Source organism: Perca fluviatilis, chromosome 8 (genome assembly GCF_010015445.1).
Source record: "Perca fluviatilis chromosome 8, GENO_Pfluv_1.0, whole genome shotgun sequence".
In the NCBI taxonomy this organism is placed as follows: Eukaryota; Metazoa; Chordata; class Actinopteri; order Perciformes; family Percidae; genus Perca; species Perca fluviatilis.
In genome coordinates this window covers 21,879,097-21,897,121 of record NC_053119.1, presented here as the reverse complement: position 1 = coordinate 21,897,121, position 18,025 = coordinate 21,879,097, and the positions used below count along the sequence as shown (strand labels likewise).

The following is an 18,025-nucleotide window of genomic DNA, read 5'->3' as shown; positions in this document are numbered from 1 at the left end:
TATGATGTATCCCAGCAAATGTACAGCTTTCGCTCAATGCAGGAGCCACAGTATGTGTTGACCACTTTGCAGTGGTTGTGCAGCTTTGCAGATTCATGCTCCTGCAAACAATTTGTGACCAGTTATAAAATGTGACATGTAAGCACCCTGAATTATATTTTGTTTAAGGCAACATGAAATTATCTTGACACATATTTTAGGTGAAGTGTTGCAGTTGGCTCTGTATTTATGTCGGCGTCCTCTCAGCGAGGATTTGTGCAGTCTCCTTCTTTGTTCCTTTGCTTCTCCCGCTCTGTGTGTGTGTGTGTGTGTGTGTGTGTGTGTGTGTGTGTGTGTGCGTGTGTGCATGTGTGCGTGTGTGTGCGTGCGTACGTGTATGTGTTACATTCTCAACCAAGACTTCTACTACAACCAAGACTCCTCAGCCATGGCAGTTTCACTCCCAATCCGTCATTTATTTTAACCCTGTGGTGCAAAGTTGCTGAACTCAACGCAACAACTATACTTTATTTTGCATATTTTGGTTGGTTGTTGTTCTTTTTGCTATTTATTTCATTCACATGCAAAATTATAAACATGTTGAATTGGCTTTTTCCCATTGTAAAGATTATTAAAGAAACATAACTGTGAAATTTGTGTTGTTTCTCAATGCAATATTCTGCTGGAAAACAAAATACAGCGCCGTACCTTTAACAACTTTAGTGTTTTCTACTCTAACGGAAGCTCTCAATTTGTGCTAGGTTATGAACACATAAATCCTCTTGACATATCTCTAGGGAACAGACTTACAAGATGGGAAAACAAAATAAGACACAGTTCACTGCAAAATAGTAACACTTGGAATATAGTTTATTGCTTTAACAGTTGTTGACACAGTAGTTATTCTATCATATATAGTAGTTTTAAACACTTTTAAGACACTTATATGTTCTGCTACACCATGGACATGCAATACAAACAGCAGTATATAGTGTGTAGCTGAGGTACTATAAAGGGTTCATAGAAAAGACTTGACTTGTAGGTGATTTTGTGGTATTTTGGTATTTGACCTTCATTTGACTTCATTCTGTTTATCGGCCTTTATCAGTAATCCATATTTAATACATGCCTCTGCATAATGTAGTTTAAAAACACTGCAGGCCTTTTCCTATCATGTTTTTTTTAACATTTTATTTTGTAATGTCCCTCGAGAAAATATACGCAGTCCAAATCAAACGTTGGTGCTGGGTGGCACATCTGTTTACCATTGCATTAATGGAGCTCTCTGTAATGCATTTGGCAGGAGACCTACAGAGTATTACTTTTGCTACAACAATAATTGGTATTAATGCATGCTGGCAAGGGTTGTTTAGTTGAGGAGATCCAAAAGAAAGCCATGGAAAGCCAATATTTAAAACTGTTGATTGAATTATGTATTTGATATTGTTTTGAGGTCATTCTTTAAAAGGAAACACACATTGAAATAGCTTTTTAAAGCACCTGTGTGAGAAGTATTATCTGACAGCATATTCAAATAATGTAGTTATTCAAGTACATAGTTTACCATAGGCTTCATGCAACTCATAATAGACCATATCAGTACATGCTATTATAGGAAACCTCTAATTAACCAACTGCAGTGAAGCATATATTTAATATGGCTCTATATAAAGCACCAGTGAAGCATACATGTGATTCAACCAAAATGATTAGCCTTAAATCAAAGGGTAACATTGATTAACAAATTACCTTTATACATGTGCCTATCATATATTACAGGAAGCTGTCACACCATTTTTTTTTAAACCTTTTAATCATTTCATAGAACCAAACATTAAACATTGTCTCAGTGAAATGGCAAAACTTTAGAAGCTGATGGTCTTTTAGAGGACAGAGGGTAATAAAATGGTCAAGGGGTTCTTGTATTACATACCATTGTCAACATATTTCTCATGGCTTCAGCGTGTGTCTTACCTTATCTAATGGCCTCTTCTGTTGGTAGTATCCCCAAAGTATTCTTCTGTGCTAAATAAAAATACTTTTTTTGCAACAGCAATATAGGTCACATCAGTTTGTAGCAGTAACTCAACAAAAAAAATCCTGGTAGTTTTTTCAATATATCAAATACATTCTTAAATATATATCACACATGAAAAAGATTCAATATTATTGTATACTGTTTAATCCCCTCTTGGGGAAGTAGTTAACACATTTATTATTCCACAGATACCATTACTTATAAGACATTTTAGCCAAGCCATTACTATCTATAACTTGCTTACAGGGAAATGGCTTTTATTAATGATGGTATACTACCCTCTTGACAGTATTCACAAATCTGCACTGCTTTCTGATAAACATTTGATCAACGAGTAATCTTTTATGCTGGCATTCAATAACAGAAGGACAATTATGTCCAAAACTACTTTTCAAATGTCATTTCATTTATTGCTTTAGTTTGTCTATCTAAAATAATCTGCCTCCATTTTTCTCCCTGGACCTTTAATAATTTCTAATCTTGCAGTCACAGCTTCAAAATGAATGAATGATTACCAAAAGCTATATTTATTTCCCAAATACAGGTCATCAAAACATATTTGTCATATAAAGAAGAAAAGACACAACACAATCATCACATTTATTTCACAAATTTATGATTGCAGACACAGTTCAACATAAACTATCAGGAATGTAAATATCATTAACTAATAGTATTTACCTTAAAAGCAATGTCGAAGTCAGTGTGTGCAGGCAGCAACAATAAGGCTGTGTGTGATAAATTGGCAACCAAGGCACCATTTTAGTAATTTATGCCTGTTTGTTGCTAACAAAAACATACCATTTCCTGTCAAGAGTGGGGTTCCCATGGAGGGGGGATGGCAGTTGCGCGTCTGTGAACTAATCACGCTGCTTCAAATGAAATCCACATGCACAACATTGACATACTTGACTTTGGCCTGAGGGCATTGGGCGAGAACACTCTCCGAACCTGTCACCCTGGGGTCAGTTGTTTGTGACATCATTGGGCTTGTGTTTCCTGATCCTGCACATATGCCAGCCGAGTGTGAGCAATAGAAGCGGTGACTGGAAGGTCCCCCTGGTCCTCACAAGCACGGTTCTTGTCATGGCTTTAATTTAAATCTGAGTGGGGAGATAATGTTTCAATTTGGCCTTTGAGAGAAAGCAAAATAGTTCAGTTGATGATTCGCTGGTTAAAAGTCAAGCACTATGGCCTACAGATTTTGGCACACCATTAAGACTTGGGAGACAGAAAACCAGATGCTGTTCGATGTTATCTGTTCTAAATATTTGGATCACAGCATGGCTATCACATTAGGAATGGAAGTCTCTTTTGGGTTAAGCAGTCAAATAACCTGAAGATAGGCTTAACATATTACCCACTGTAATATAGATTTTGTTCGCTAGCACTTGCATAAACATCCTCACAATTATTTGTAGCTTAGAGAACCGTTAAAATATCATATTAATGCTGTCCCTGTAGAGGCTAAACCCAATCTGGAAAGGAATAAGAGTTGACTCGGAACCACAATGAGTTTGTGCAGGGCATTGGAAGAAATTAAGAGAGAAGCCAATCTAGTAAGGGTAGATGTTATTTTGTGGGTGATCCGGGTTGGGAGCAGATGCAGTGAGATGAAATGAGAGGAGACAGGGCGTGAAAGTCTGGAAGCATTTATGTTGGTCTACCCGAGGCTCATCGAATGATAGGGAACATGGCCTTACTTTGACACAGGTTAAGAGCGCCTGCTTTTCCTCAACTCATCGGACAAGTATTATGAAGTTCTTTTAAGCCTCTAGGAGTCACTTCTTAGATTCCACTTAAATGTATATTCTTCTCACATGAGGCTACCGCGTCAGACTTGTTGGGGCCTGGTCCTGTTCGGGCCTGTCGATGCTATCGAGTTGATGGAGTGAAATGGAGTTTATGGGACTCAATATCTCTGTCAAAGAGCTTTTTCCCCTCTTAGGATAGAGGCAGGGATAGATTGGCGTGTGTTCAAACCCACTTTAAGTAACAGAGAGCTAATAGTCCATTTCAACGTCGACGTACAACACTGTGTAGCTAGAGATTTAGCTGTACTTGTTTCGTACTATCTGAGTGCATGTGCTGTACTTTCCATGTGACTTATACTTGTCAGGTCTGTTTCTAATGGTTCTATGTTAGCAGGGCCACTGGTCGACAGATGTGAGGAAATTCCAGTATGTCAGTCAGTACCTGTTACACTATTCATCAAAGTTGTTTCCACTTGCTACTAAAAAAAGAATTCACTGTTGAGTATTCCCGCACTGTGTATTTCTAGGGCTGTAACGATTCTTGTCATTATTTATTAATCTGGCAATTATTTTCCTCATTACTCGATTAATTGTTTGGTCCATAGTACTGCTGTAGATCCTCAATCCTCAAGAAACTGAAACCAAATCAAATATTTGCCATTTTTGCTTGAAAATTTGACTTAATTAATCGATTGTCAAAATAGTTGCTAATACATTTTCTCTTGATCAACTAATTGATTAACCGCCTTTTTGTTGCAGCTCTATGTGCGTTTTTACGAGATGCAACATTTCAGCCCTCTAGCATGGGAGCAGTTAGAATGTGCAACTACTTTTCTTTCTTTATTTGTTAAAATTACAAAAGCTGTCAAGGAGGGCCTGCATTTTGCATTACCAATGCCTCTATCTCTTGTCGTCTACTGTGGCTTTTTCTCTCGTTTGAGTGTTTGCCATTGATGAAAACTGGTGAGTCTACGAAAGGATCCTACTTGTTGAATCTGAGGGGATAAAACCAAACCCTAATGTTTATTTTTTTTATGTTTTTTAAGTTTATGTTAATTTTTGACATTGTAGACCGATGAAAATCATTTGTAGCTGTGCTGGAAATATATCAACCAGTCAGGGTACATCAAGAACAATTTATTTTTCACTTTTAATTTATTCATTTGTATCACTCATACATTGTTTTTGAGTGGGTTTTTCCTCTGATGGAGGCATTTGTCCAATGTCAAAGCCCATGGTCATGGCCCTGGATTAGCAAAGCTTCAAAAGAAATACAGTGGAAAAAGAGGTTTGGGTGGTAATTTCTAAAAAGCAGTAGCAATTTTGGTAAACACTGCAATTTGCACTTAAATACCAATAGAGCTGCCTATATCACCTCTATAATGTTACCATAAAGGAATATTGTAATTAGTGTTCTGCTTTTGGATTTGTGGTAATAAGACACACGCATGAATTTTCCTCCATGTCCTATTTTTGTCCAAAAGACCATGGAAAACGATATTATTCTCCTCTCTCTTTGTATCTTTTTTTTCTTCTTCTTGTAAACGTAGATACAAGGTCAGGATCGTCCACTTTCTGGAGCTTTTCCATACTTCGCTCTATGCAAGCTGTGGCAAGCTGGTTGCTATGACAGATTACAAAAGCAGCTGTGTAACATTTAGCAGGAAGAGGGACTTAGACTTGAACGTTCGGTGTCAAAGGACACTATTTTATAACTTTATGGCTGGTCTGCTGTATTTTTCAAGTTCTGTCATCAAGAATTTGCTTTTTTCTATCTTTTCTATAGTTATTCCTCATTCTGATCTGCAGCAGAGTACTGATTTGAGCAGTGCTGGATGTTTCAGTATAACAGTAATGGAAAAAGCCCAAGGGGAATGTTTGGACAGACGGAAAAACTCAGCTGTTTTGTCATATCGTTTTGACGTATGGTTTCTTGTTGTATCTATTCTGAGTGGTGTTGACTTAAAAAGGAAACTGTGTTGAAGAAACAGTATATGCCTACTCAACCAGTTGTTTATTTAACTTTTTAAACATGGCAAAGTCATACTTTGACATGGAGTGCAGAATATGTTTAGTTTTAGCCAATCAGAAGTATGCTGCAGCTCTTGCCGCTGACTGTCTGTCAGGAACTGCATTGACAGAGACAGGAAATTATTTCCACATCATATAATCAGTCACATCCCACCGTGAAAAATATGGCATAATTAACTTGTCACATCTGAAATTCACCACTGTACTGTGCTTAACTGTCAGCAAAAGATATCTATATTTTGCACGTGGATATATTTGCTTGTACTTTTGTTTGAATACATCTTATGGTCTCTATAGTTCAAAGCATGTTTTGAGATTGGTCATGGATAAAGTTAGTAAAGCTTAGCGTGAGGTGAGATGGATTTATAGATTTCACACTGCTCCTGTGCGTGGTTTCAAACAAGTCTGGATAGCTATTTTGGCCTGATGGATAAAAGATCTATGACTCTTGACATTCCTCTGCCCCATGACGCCGCTCTTACCAGCTGTTCCCGTGTTGACAACATGTGTTGTTTTGACTTCTGTCTTTGAAAGCTCCCAGCAAAACAAGACCATGAAGCAGCCTGAATGTTCTGTGACCCTTATCTTCCTCCCTCTTGTCTCCTTCTTTCTCTGATTTGCAGTTTAAGCTATTTCACCAGAGGAAATGATGATACTGATTAAGCTATAACGAAAGACATGACACTATCTTAAGCATTCAGTTCCCAACTGTTACTACTTGCTCATTGCATGATTTGTTTTACAGATAAATTACAGTTTTGCATGAGCATTGTTGACCATATAGAGCAGTTACCTTTTTAGTATTTCACAACCTTGACAACATGTAGCACAGAGTATAATTCTACACTCCCTTCACACTCTGCACTGTTCTTGCTCTGGGTCAACACTGAGCTCCTTTGAAGAGTCCATGTAACTACAGTTACCATGTGCTTGGTATTACCATCCTCTTGCATTGCAAGCGTGCTGCAATGTGATTGGAATTCGACCTTGGCTGTCACATTTTTAAGATATGGTCTCACTTAGAACCATTAAATATCGGAAAGATATAACCACAAACTCATTTGTGGTCTAAATTGCCTTTACTAATATCAACCTTTACTTTTATACTTAATAATGCATCATTTCTTCTAAACTTTCATGGTACATTACTAACTAGTCCTGTTAGCAGATTGTGTTTCATAATACAATTAGTTTCATTATTAAAATTAAATGTAAGAATAAACTAGCATGTCAAACAATAATGTTAAATACAGATATCGTTATCACTGATCTGCCGAAATCTGACATTTGGCAAAACTCACATCAGATGTTTTTAAGGGTCTTTTTGATTTCTAAGCTGCAACATAAACCGTTGTTTTCAAAACCCTCAATTCTGCTTTTGTAGCGTAATTATAGCTCTCACAGTAATAAATGTTTTAATGCACTGCTTGAGGCCATAGTGGTCAGTGATCAAACAAATGCATATTCACACACAAAGCGGTTTTGATTGTTTTTTGTGGAATATACCTTCTCTGTGTGAGGTACTGTACAGTATTACTGTAGCTGCTTTGATAGCCATATTGGCTGAGTGACAGAAATGTAAACTCTATTCAAGTTTCTCTTGGTTGCCTAACAGTTTCCATGTGTCCTATTGGCTTACCTGTTCACAGAAAAGCAGTGGGTGGGGTCATCTTGAGGTTGACGCCTGCCAGTCCTAGACAAAGACATTATTGCTCAAAAAAATCTGATATCAGTCTGGTTATCCTGTTAGAAGTTATCTGTAAGACATCTTTTGTTAATTTAATCAAAATCAGACATTTATGTTTAAAACTCCCCAGGCTGTTTTATGGTTTAAATGGTTTAAGGTGTGAATTAGCTGGGTCTGGTTTAGCACTCAATTATGTTCCATAAATGTGAAACTCAAGAAAGCCACTTTAGAGCCACGAAGTCAAATAATTAAGAGCTGCTTGTTCATTACGTATGGCTTTAAATATCAATAATGGCTCGCTCTCTGCAGACGTTCTGTTCTGCTTGGAAGAAACTTGTTTCCCCAAAGGCAGTTGAGTCATCCCATTTCGTAGTAATCCACATTATGCCTAGATGATCCTCACTGGATTTTAGTAGAATTAACCTGCCTAATCATGTGAAATTAATTGCTGGGACAACGTGGGCGGGCAAGAGCGTTTCATTTCCCGTGTGACCCATTGATTTATGTATTTTTTTTCAAAGAGTTGTTGCTCTCCTTCATGTTAAACTGATAATCTTTCCATATATTCAAAACAGTCTCACACCTCAGCAACATATTATTGTAACACCAGAGCACCAACATAACCTGTTCCAACGGAATTTGACATTTATAGTTCAGATAAAATACATGCACCAAATACTAACTACTATCATGATACAAAGTATGCTTTTTTATAATCAGGTACCAACCCTCAAAGGACATGCAATCATTCATTTTGGATTTGACATTCACCAAACACGGACGCGACAATTTTTTTACGCAAAGAAAATAAAGCAGCTAGACGGTAATTTGTCACACTTGTAGCGGCTGAAAGTAAGTGACAAGTGGAATAGTCTTACCTGAGTGGGTGCTGGTGAGTGAAGCAGCCCAGCTGTAGATCGGTGAAGCAGAGGTCCCTGAGTCCTTGCCCTCTTCTTGCTCTCAGAGGTGAAGCTGTCCTCTGGTCCCACGAGCTGTGCCAGCTCTCTGTGCTCTGTGTTACCAGCTCTGATTAACTAATGGCTGACAGATGAGGTTGGCAGGGTGGAGGGAGGAGCACATCGCCATATAGCGTCTTTTCTCCCACCGCTAAAATGCAGAGACAGTTCAGCTGGGGGAGCACAGCCCGTATGGCTGCGATTTCCTTTCTTCCTCCCTTTTTTTTTTTTTTTTTCCTCTTGCTTTTACAGCGGTAAGGAGGGGCTAACCCTCTGCCTCACCCCCCCCCCCCAACATGTTTGCCTGTCTCTGGTCTTGTCTGAGGTAGAGGGAGTTCTGTTATCATTTTTGAGTGAGTGTGCAGCGGTGTATGTGAATCCACCATGCTCAGGACTAGTCACTCAGCTCTGGCCTCTGGCTTTGATGTTCTCCGTCAGCTGAGCCGGCCCTGTGTTTAAAATGCCTCGGTAATTACAGTGTGTATGATGCATGTGTGTGCATTGTCAACCGCTGCCCTTACCACACTTAAGAAGAAAAGGCTGGAGGTGGCTTTGTTTGAAGGGTTCAAATGGATCCTCAAACTGGGAAAACGGCCTTTTAGATGGAGAAAGAAAAGACAAAATCCTCAAGACATTGCAAATTTAGGTTTCCATGGTCCATCATCTGTAGTATGATCAGAACTATGAGCACACAAAAAAAAAAATGTGTGTTTGGTGTTATGCAACATTCTGAGATCATAATTAGAGGACAAGGCAATATTATGTTGATTATCTGGACTGGAAAATATGCTAAGACAAAATGCAACTCTCCTCGTCTCGTGTATTCGATTCCAGCACCCCATTTTTGGAGTGGCTTTGTATGGGGGCGCTCACTCGTCAAGCAGAAATAGCGGGCACCCTAATTGCTGTCTGGCCTCATGGGGACCGAAGACTAGAATATTTTCAACTACAGTCTCCGGCAAATGCCTTTTCAGAGCTGTCAGGGTGTCTGGTTTTTATTCATCATGTTTTTTCCCTTACTTCGTTGTCGTCTCTATAGATTTCCTGAAGTATTTCTGGGTTCCTTATTCATACCAGATGATTGTCTCGCCGTGTGCATGCATCCATGTTTGCGCTCTGCATCTTTTCTTCCTCTTGCCTCGGCCTCTGCTATTCACAGCAGCTCTAAAAGTAATTCCTCTGTTTACAGGTTAAATAGTTGGCTGCATTCCATCAGTGTGTGTTTGACAAAAGCCTTTGGTGAAATCCATTTAAGTTGCTCAGTTAAATTTGTTTGCAGTGTGTTCACTTGGCCATGAAATGCAACAAGGAAGCTGTTAGGTGCACTGAGTGCACTTGTGTCGAGGTTTAAATGGTCTATATGTGCTGAGAGAAACATTTTGTTATACATTAATGTTTACGCCTATGGTTCTGTTGATTCCTTTGTTTCTACGTTCTCTGGAGGCAAATATATAATTGTATGTAATACCTTTCTGGAACCACGATCATGACCACTATCATTAGAGATTGAGAGCTATGATCTTCTACAGGACTTTGCTAATATGCCTTTCTTTTCTCTCATTCTCCACCCATCCCCCCTCTCCCCTTCCCTCTCTAGTGTTCGGTGAGTTGTGGTCGGGGGACCAAGCAGCGGGAGATAGCCTGTGTTTATCAGAACAAAACCAAAATAGAGGAGGAACACTGCGGTCATCTGCCCCGGCCGCGGATGCAGAAGGCCTGTCGGGTGCGGGGATGCCCCAGTTGGAAGGCCAACAAGTGGAGGGAGGTATGTTTGCTCTTCTCGCCATCTCCTCTGGCTCACAAAATAGCCCCGGCACTCTCAGGGACCATACTAACAGTAACTGCTACTAGCAGCTGAGATACAAACACAAACACAGCAGAAGGTTTCCAAGAGGTTGCAGATGCAAGACATGTACACACCGATCACCACTCAGTTTATTCTTGGTCAAGAATAATGTGTCATTTCCACAAGTGTGAACTTAACACCACAGGCTGGATTTTTAAAACTGTTTGTGCAGTGCACCTGACATTAAGATCAGTCAGGTTTGAAATTGTCAAAGTTTTAAAGTAGTTGTGTAGTGTAATCTACAGTTTTATGTTGAGCGAGTCCTTTTGAAGCTTTTCGTCAGACCACACACTGACCAGCATGTTTCAAGAGCATTGCAGGTTGTATGACACACACAAAAACTTGTACGCTCAAACCATATTCCATACACTTAATCTAATTTGTTTGTTGCTCAAAACACACAGTAAATATGGAGATCCAGAGTTGCAGCTGAGAGCAGCCCAGGTTGACATCCCATACAGATGAAAGCATGATGTTAAGATTGACACACGTAATTAAGCACCGCAGCTTTCTGTACCATTGTACATTAGTGCAACCAGACACTGGCAGGGCTAAGGCCACGCATAGAGAAGTCGCTAGGAGCTGTGAGGTCACAGTCATTACAAAGCCGACCACCCAGCTGCTGTATCTACTACCAAGAGGAGATATCTGCATGCAGCCGCAACACAGTTTTGGCTCAAAGTCACGTTGAAGATCCCACTGGGAAGAAAATATTCAAAACCAAATTTATCTCAAGTCATAGAGCAGAATGAAAGGTCTGTCATGCTCTGTCAGATTACCCTAAGGAACAAGTATACTGTATGTTTAAAAATACAAAGAGCTTGCACTGGTTGCCTCTTAAACCTGCAATAGCAAGGGTTGTTTTTGGCCACTTTGGGGCTTGGGAAACATCTGTGAACACAGCACTGACATGTTATCAACTTTTAAGTTTATATTGCTAAGTGAGAGTAAAGTTGGCAGGCTGAAAAACCAAAACAATGAGGAAAAAGACATGAAGCTCTGTAGAGCCAGGAGATAACAATTTCTTGGTTCATCATTATGACTGACCCCTTTTACATACAAGTTCAAATTATATTGATTACAGCTTCTTTAAGGTGTGTGTATGTGTGTGTATGTGTGTGTGTGTGTGTTTAATTCAAAGATATTCTCAAAAATCTTTCTATCTCCTGTTTAAAAATCAACCATATCCCTTTTCCATTCCAAGTAACTGTTAAATCCCAAAAGGTCCATGAAGAACCACGTCCTCCTCCTTTCACAAGACTTTTTTTTTTTTTTTTTTTTTTTTTTTTTTTTTTTTTTTTTTTTTTTTTTTTTTTTTTTTTTTTTTTTTTTTTTTTTTGCTGGTTTAGGTTTAAACCATCATCTTCCTCTGCATACCACCAGCAACCATGAAATCTTCAACTAAAGCATAAAGACATGTTTTATATCTTAATATCCATGCATGTGACAACTTTGAAACCTCAGCACCCACTGTTTGAGTTATTCCACAGCTACCCGGCCCTCTCAGTCACCTCTGAGTGGGGGTGTTTTCTCATTTTTGACTAGAGCTGTCCAACTGTGCAGATAGTTTTGGTTTTATTTGCCCAAATATCTGCATCCACTCTAAACAATTGAGGTGAATGGAATTTTGTTTGTAAGGCATGAAATATACATTTGGAAACATAAAAATGTGTTGTTTCCATGTTTCACCGGATAATCCACAGAAATAGGGTCTATTTCTTTGGTAGAAAGAAGTTCCAAAGACAACAGTTCTCAGTGACTACGTTTACATGCATATAATATTCCGTTTTTTGCCCTAATTCCGAAAAAGACGATATTCCGACTAAGTTCTATACATGGTTAATGAAAGTGAGTATTCCACTAATATTTCCGTTTACATGTAGCCGTGCAAAACAGTACATGTTGGACCGTGCAAACACAGCGTCCCTCTTTCGTTGGTTGGCTGGTTGGTTTGTGTACAGAAACCATAGCAACGCACAGAGCTGACCATAAGCCTGTGATAAAAACCCCCGATTGAGACGCATATTCCAAATGCTCTGTATACATGTCCAAACAATGCCTCTAAAACCCGACTGTAACCGTTAACAGTGGCTATAATCACTTTAACAGCAGCTTTTATTTCTAATACTTTTAAAAAAAGAATTTTTTTTTATTTTGAAGTACAGATTTCCTGTGGTGCTTTTTGATCTCTTTCCAAACTCAAGTCCTTGACCGTTCACATTCAACCACACGCTCAGTAATGATAACACTCAATTGCAGCGAGAAATGAACAACACAAACACATCTGGAAGTTTTCAGGAAATTTGATACTCTCTGTATAATGCACCGATTTTTCTGCATGTGTGAAATTGCTGAGGCCTGGCATGGTTCTTTGAGGTCTGTAGGAGAGTTGGAGAGAAATCAGGCTGATCAGCTCAGGCCTTACAGAGTACTTCCTCAGTATGCAGGTATGCTTCTCAAAGCACATCAAAGAGATGCTTGAGATAGACCTTTGATAGACAAACTGGCTTTGGATTTACAGTATTAAGTACATTGTTCAGGAGCATCAAAACAGTAGATCAGACACTGCAGACCAAACAAACATTTTTTTGTCACATCCTACCCTATATGCCATGTTTTCTCTATTGGTTTGCTTCCACATTGGACAGCCCAGTGCAAATGCAGACTCATGTCTTTCCCTGAGCCCTCCAGACTGTGCCATAGACTTTACATCGAGATGACATCTTGTACCCAAAAATGGCTTTGCTAGGCTTTAGGTTAAGTTTAACAACAATTAAACCTTCATAGGATCAAAATAGGAAAAGGTAATATTTGAATTTGTTAGCAGTTCAAGGTGTCCTCTTCAGCAGTTTTACAGACATGTCTTTTTATAAGGGTGGTAGATGAGATTTTTTGTTTTGCAGTACCGTGGTCAGCCACTGGGACAAATTGGCAGCAAATACAGAGGGACCCAAATCGAAGAGGCAGAGGCCGACTTATCCTGACTTTTAGTCCATAGTCCAAGATTCTACATTTTCTTTCATTAGACTCCCCTATCTAAATGTCCGCTTATTTTAGACCTCACCCTTAAGTTTGTAATAGACTTTTTGTGAAAAATGTGAAGTCTAATCCAAGATAACCCTGTTGACATCTTAAGTAGTACTCCTCATGACGAGTGTTGAACTTTATGTGTGATATCAGTGGAATGCGCCTTTAGGATCAGCTCTGTGAGAGGTTAGAAAATAAGTATTACTCTCCCATTACATCCTTGTTCGTACAGTATGCTGTACAGATGTGTGTTCTGTGTCTGTTTTACTAGTGTTCTGTCACCTGTGGAGTCGGAGTTCAGAACCGAGATGTTTACTGCAGACTAAAAGGCAGCGGACGGGTCAGAGAGGATCTATGTGATGCTCACCAGCGTCCTGCCATTGTCCAGCCATGCCAAACTGCAGAATGCACACATTACACTTGGGTCGCTGGTGAATGGGAAGAAGTAAGTACAGACACATTTGTTCTCTCTCTTCCTATCTACAAGTCCCCCCTGAACAGATGTTTAACCATCTCATTAGGGTTTTTATTGGCTGAGATCTCTGCTCTCTCTCTCTGCTCTCTCTCTCTCGCTCTCTCTCTCTCTCTCTCTCTTGCTCTCTCTCTCTCTCTCTCTCTTTTTTTTTTCTCTCTCTCTCTCTCTCTCTCTCTCTCTCTCTCTCTCTCTCTCTCTTTCTCGGCACCATTAAATGGACAACCCGCAGGTACCCTTGCTCTCTCACATCAATCGTGAGGGCTTTGGTGATAACCATCTGTCAGCAAATCATATCAAACCGATGGCCATCATCCCTTTTGTCCTGTTGAATATCACTCTTCTGTGTCACGCTAGCAGGCTGTTTTTTTTTCTTTGCTCATCTTCCTTTAATGTCCCGGGCTTTGTCCTTGAAAGTGAGGCATAAAAGAGGGGCACCATGTAGGGACATAGCACTGTGTCCTCCTGCTGCAGAATGTTTGCAGTGTTCAGATTCCTGTCTGTGTTGCCTTGAGAACTTACAGCCTCGCTTAGTTCACAGTTGAAAATCCACACACTGCTGACTTTTTACATAATTTAATTTTAAGATTTGTGTCCATATCATTACTTTTAAATGCTCCTATAAACCAATACTGGGCCTGAGAGAAACCAGCTTAACTTTTATCTTTTATGGAAACATTGTCAACTAGAACACATGTTTGGGATTGTGCTTTTTAAGAGCTAATGTTGGCATTGTCACACAACACTTAATTGTCTCTGCTTGTGTAAACCTTTACATAATATGGAGTGTCCATTTGGAGGGGCTCTACAGAGGTAAGCAGGAGTCTGAGAAGTAATTTATGTTGTTGGTGAAAGTACAACACTGCCCCCCCTCTGCTGGAACTCTTTTTTCACTCTTGCTGATTTCTTCTTGTGTTACATTTTCCTTGTAGTGTAATGCAACCTGTGGAGAAGGCGTAAGAAGCAGGAAGGTGAGGTGCATGGACCCAGGAATGACACCCGTCCAGGATGATTACTGTGAGGCACCGTTCCAGCCACTATCACACCAGCCGTGCAAAGTATCTCCCTGCCACTTTATGTGGATTACAGGGGAATGGTCACAGGTAGGAATAAAGACTGAGCTTGGTTCTATTGCAAATACAACTAATGAACAATCCAAATATCCAACCAACAGTCAAAAACAGCAAAAGTATTTCATTTAAAATGAAATGAAAGCATTTAAAACCCCACTGGATTAGCTGACAGTGACGGTCTATATTTTAACAGCACATTTGTCCCACTGAGGCCGAGAAGAAGAAATCCACCTTGGTATTTGATATTACTGCTCAGTGCAAACATTTACTCATGCTGGTCTTTAGTAACTGTCAATGTGTATCTGTGTGTGGCTCAGTGCTCTGCCAGCTGCGATGTGGGCTACCAGCAGCGTATAGTCTCCTGCTCCATGATGCCCTCCTCTCAGGCTCTGCGCCCGTATGCTGCTGCCCATTCCTCCCCTGCCAGCACCCACTGCCCTGAGCCCCACCCTCCTGGCTCTCGTCCTTGCCTCCTCAGAGACTGCCCGCACACAACCTACTGGAAAGTTGGCCCATGGAGCAAGGTGAAACAAAAAGTGCTTCTTAGACAGGGAGAAATCCTCTTTAGCTAATCGCCCTTTTCACAAAACCTTTTGATGACTTGTGTATTCTGATGATAAATCTCATTTGTGGATTTTGATCCAATTGCAGCTTATTTACTTATTGTTTTGTAGCTGTTGAAATTAATGCTTTTGTGTGTCTTTTTGTGTGTATACCAGTGCTCACAGACCTGCGGGGCAGGAGTGATGGAGCGCAGAGTGGAGTGTGCGACCTCCAAAGGCCAACCGTCCAAACACTGCCGTCCTTCAGAAAGACCTGAGTCTCAAGCTGCATGTCAAGACAGAGAATGTCAGTCAAACTCCCTTTCGTCTTATTCTTTTCTCTTCTCTTCCTTAATTTCAAACACCCAGAGGTCTTTTTGGCTGTTAAGTACACAACTCAAAAAATGTTACCAGCTGATCCACGTAGTGCTTACTACCAACCAGGAATGGTGATGGAATTAAATTGACTGTTCTGTATATGGCAACCAACACCGTGTCTGATTGCGTTTACAGAAACACATTTTTTTGCTTTGTTTTAACACATTAGGCAGAACAGTGACCGCCACTTAAAGCCTCTTGGAGTGATTACTTAGTGGAACAATAAATAGACAGTCAGCAGTTTTCTACAAATTGTGAAATGGACAGTCTGTCAAAACGCCTCAGGGGTGTGTGCTAGGGCCAAGGCAGCCTTCATTGTGAACTTGCGAACGCTGTTAAACCCGGCAGCGGGCCAAAGTTTGTAGATTCACTCCCCCACATTTCAGATTTTTCAGTACTCGCGCATTGAGCAGTTCATTCCCGACTTGGCTTCTGCCAAGTCAGGCACTGCCGAAATTAAAATGATATGCTCGGTTGACAGCCAGTTCTGCCGTCAAGTATTAATGCTAATCAGCTAATCAGCCTGATATGAGCTCTACAGCAATCTGGGAAAACAAAGGAGGCACAAATAATGAGACATTTTCAACAGCTCTTGTTTAAGAAGACGAGAGCCAGGTTACAATCCATTCTCATAGTGGTGTTTAATTACTTGTATCTTTTGAAATCCTTCTGGCATTTGTTGACAACAGATTTACTGACTGGCTTGCACAATTAGAGTTTCAGAAGCGGTGGCAGATATCAGTTTCAGGGTCTCTGTTGCCATTGCACTGAAACCTCTCCTTCCTCTCTTCATATTTCTTCTCCCAGGCCAGTTGTTTGCTTCCTGCCGAGAGGTCCAGATGAGACTGGGTGTGAAGATAGATGGGGAATACTATCTCAAAGTCAAGTCCCGGATCCTACAGGTGTGCATGTTCTGTCAGAAATCCTCCGACACACATCAGGACTCAACCTCCAGCTTCCCCACAGGCTTTCATGTTTTGTCTCCATGTGTTTGGCTTTAGATTTACTGTGCTGAGATGCAGACTGATTTCCCCAAGGAGTATGTGACCTTGCGCAGCGGTCAGACTGACAACTACTCCGAGGTGTATGGGCACAGGTGTGTGTTATGCAGCGATGACTGATCGCCACTTGAGCTGTGACTCCGTGATTATATAATGTGTAATTCAGAATTACTCTGCTGCATATTACACCATGTGTCTAAAATATAGTGTATAGTATAGTGTTTAGATTCCTGTGTTTGTTTTGAATAAATCCTGATGCTCATTGTCCTTAATACAAAGGTTGCTCAACCCCTTTGAATGTCCGTATAACGGCAGCCGAAGACAGGACTGCGACTGCAGGAACGATTACTCAGCAGCAGGATACACACTCTTCCATAAAGTTCGCCTGGACCTGAGCTCCCTGAGGATAATGAGTGCGTAATTACTGTGTGATTGCCTTAGAGTCTACTCTATTGTAATGAGACCACACATCAGTGTTGTTTTGACCCTCGGACCCATAGTGTTAATACTGACTTGTCCAAATGCAATATGTGCTGCTTTACCCACTCTCTCTGCACTAATGTCAAAATGATGACCTTTCAGCGCGTCATGTTCACATCACTAGGCCAGCACTTGAAACCGGGCCTCTCAGCACAAACGTGAGCACGAGAGTAATGGAATGGGTGCGTGCAACATACAGACATGCGTGCCTGCTCTCGAGCACAGACAGACAATATGTGATGCTGCCTCGCACGTCTTTTCTTTTGGCGAGCACACACAAGAAGACCTGAAGACACAAGCACACACCCATTTATTCTGTTGCATCTGTATCAAACACATAATCATACTAGCATGCAAGCAATCCCACATTTCACAGACACACTAATACATACATCTTCAGGCCATATTCCCCTGCTCATTAAATTACAGTCAGCTCCACCTTCCCTGTTGTGTCCAAGTATGCCTTTGATTAAAGTATGTGGATTAGTGCACTGTGTGTGTGTGTGTGTGTGTGTGTGTGTGTGTGTGTGTGTGTGTGCTGAGGGGAAGTTGGATTAAAACCTACACAGTCATCCTTCCATCTTTTCGTCTGGTCTAGGTCCTGACAGCACATGTTCCCGCACCCCCTCTGAATGGTACTCATTTGGCTTTCAGGCAGCTTGAAGAGAGCCGAGGTGGGGAGGGGGGAGGGATAATGAGTTCAAGATGAAGGGAAGCATCTTGTGAACTTTATCATCATTTTATACAGGCAATGTGAGATG

General features: G+C 40.5%; 1 protein-coding gene and 1 long non-coding RNA gene across 2 annotated transcripts in view; one reads left to right on the top strand and one right to left on the bottom strand.

Annotated features, from left to right (window-relative positions):
- The window catches only part of LOC120563465 (A disintegrin and metalloproteinase with thrombospondin motifs 20), an 86,095-nt gene that overhangs the window by 63,946 nt on the left and 4,124 nt on the right, over positions 1-18,025 (top strand). The window contains exons 29-36 of the mRNA XM_039807628.1: positions 10,043-10,210; positions 13,590-13,763; positions 14,723-14,893; positions 15,181-15,387; positions 15,583-15,712; positions 16,591-16,685; positions 16,785-16,879; positions 17,064-17,197. Of these exons, the coding sequence (XP_039663562.1) occupies positions 10,043-10,210; positions 13,590-13,763; positions 14,723-14,893; positions 15,181-15,387; positions 15,583-15,712; positions 16,591-16,685; positions 16,785-16,879; positions 17,064-17,197 (1,174 nt within the window). The remainder of the gene's footprint in view (positions 1-10,042; positions 10,211-13,589; positions 13,764-14,722; positions 14,894-15,180; positions 15,388-15,582; positions 15,713-16,590; positions 16,686-16,784; positions 16,880-17,063; positions 17,198-18,025) is intronic.
- Positions 1,774-8,655, bottom strand: LOC120563468. The gene is made up of 3 exons (XR_005639964.1): positions 8,368-8,655; positions 7,442-7,495; positions 1,774-3,120 (listed from the first exon to the last, which is right to left on the bottom strand). It is a non-coding gene; the product is annotated as an uncharacterized LOC120563468 (long non-coding RNA).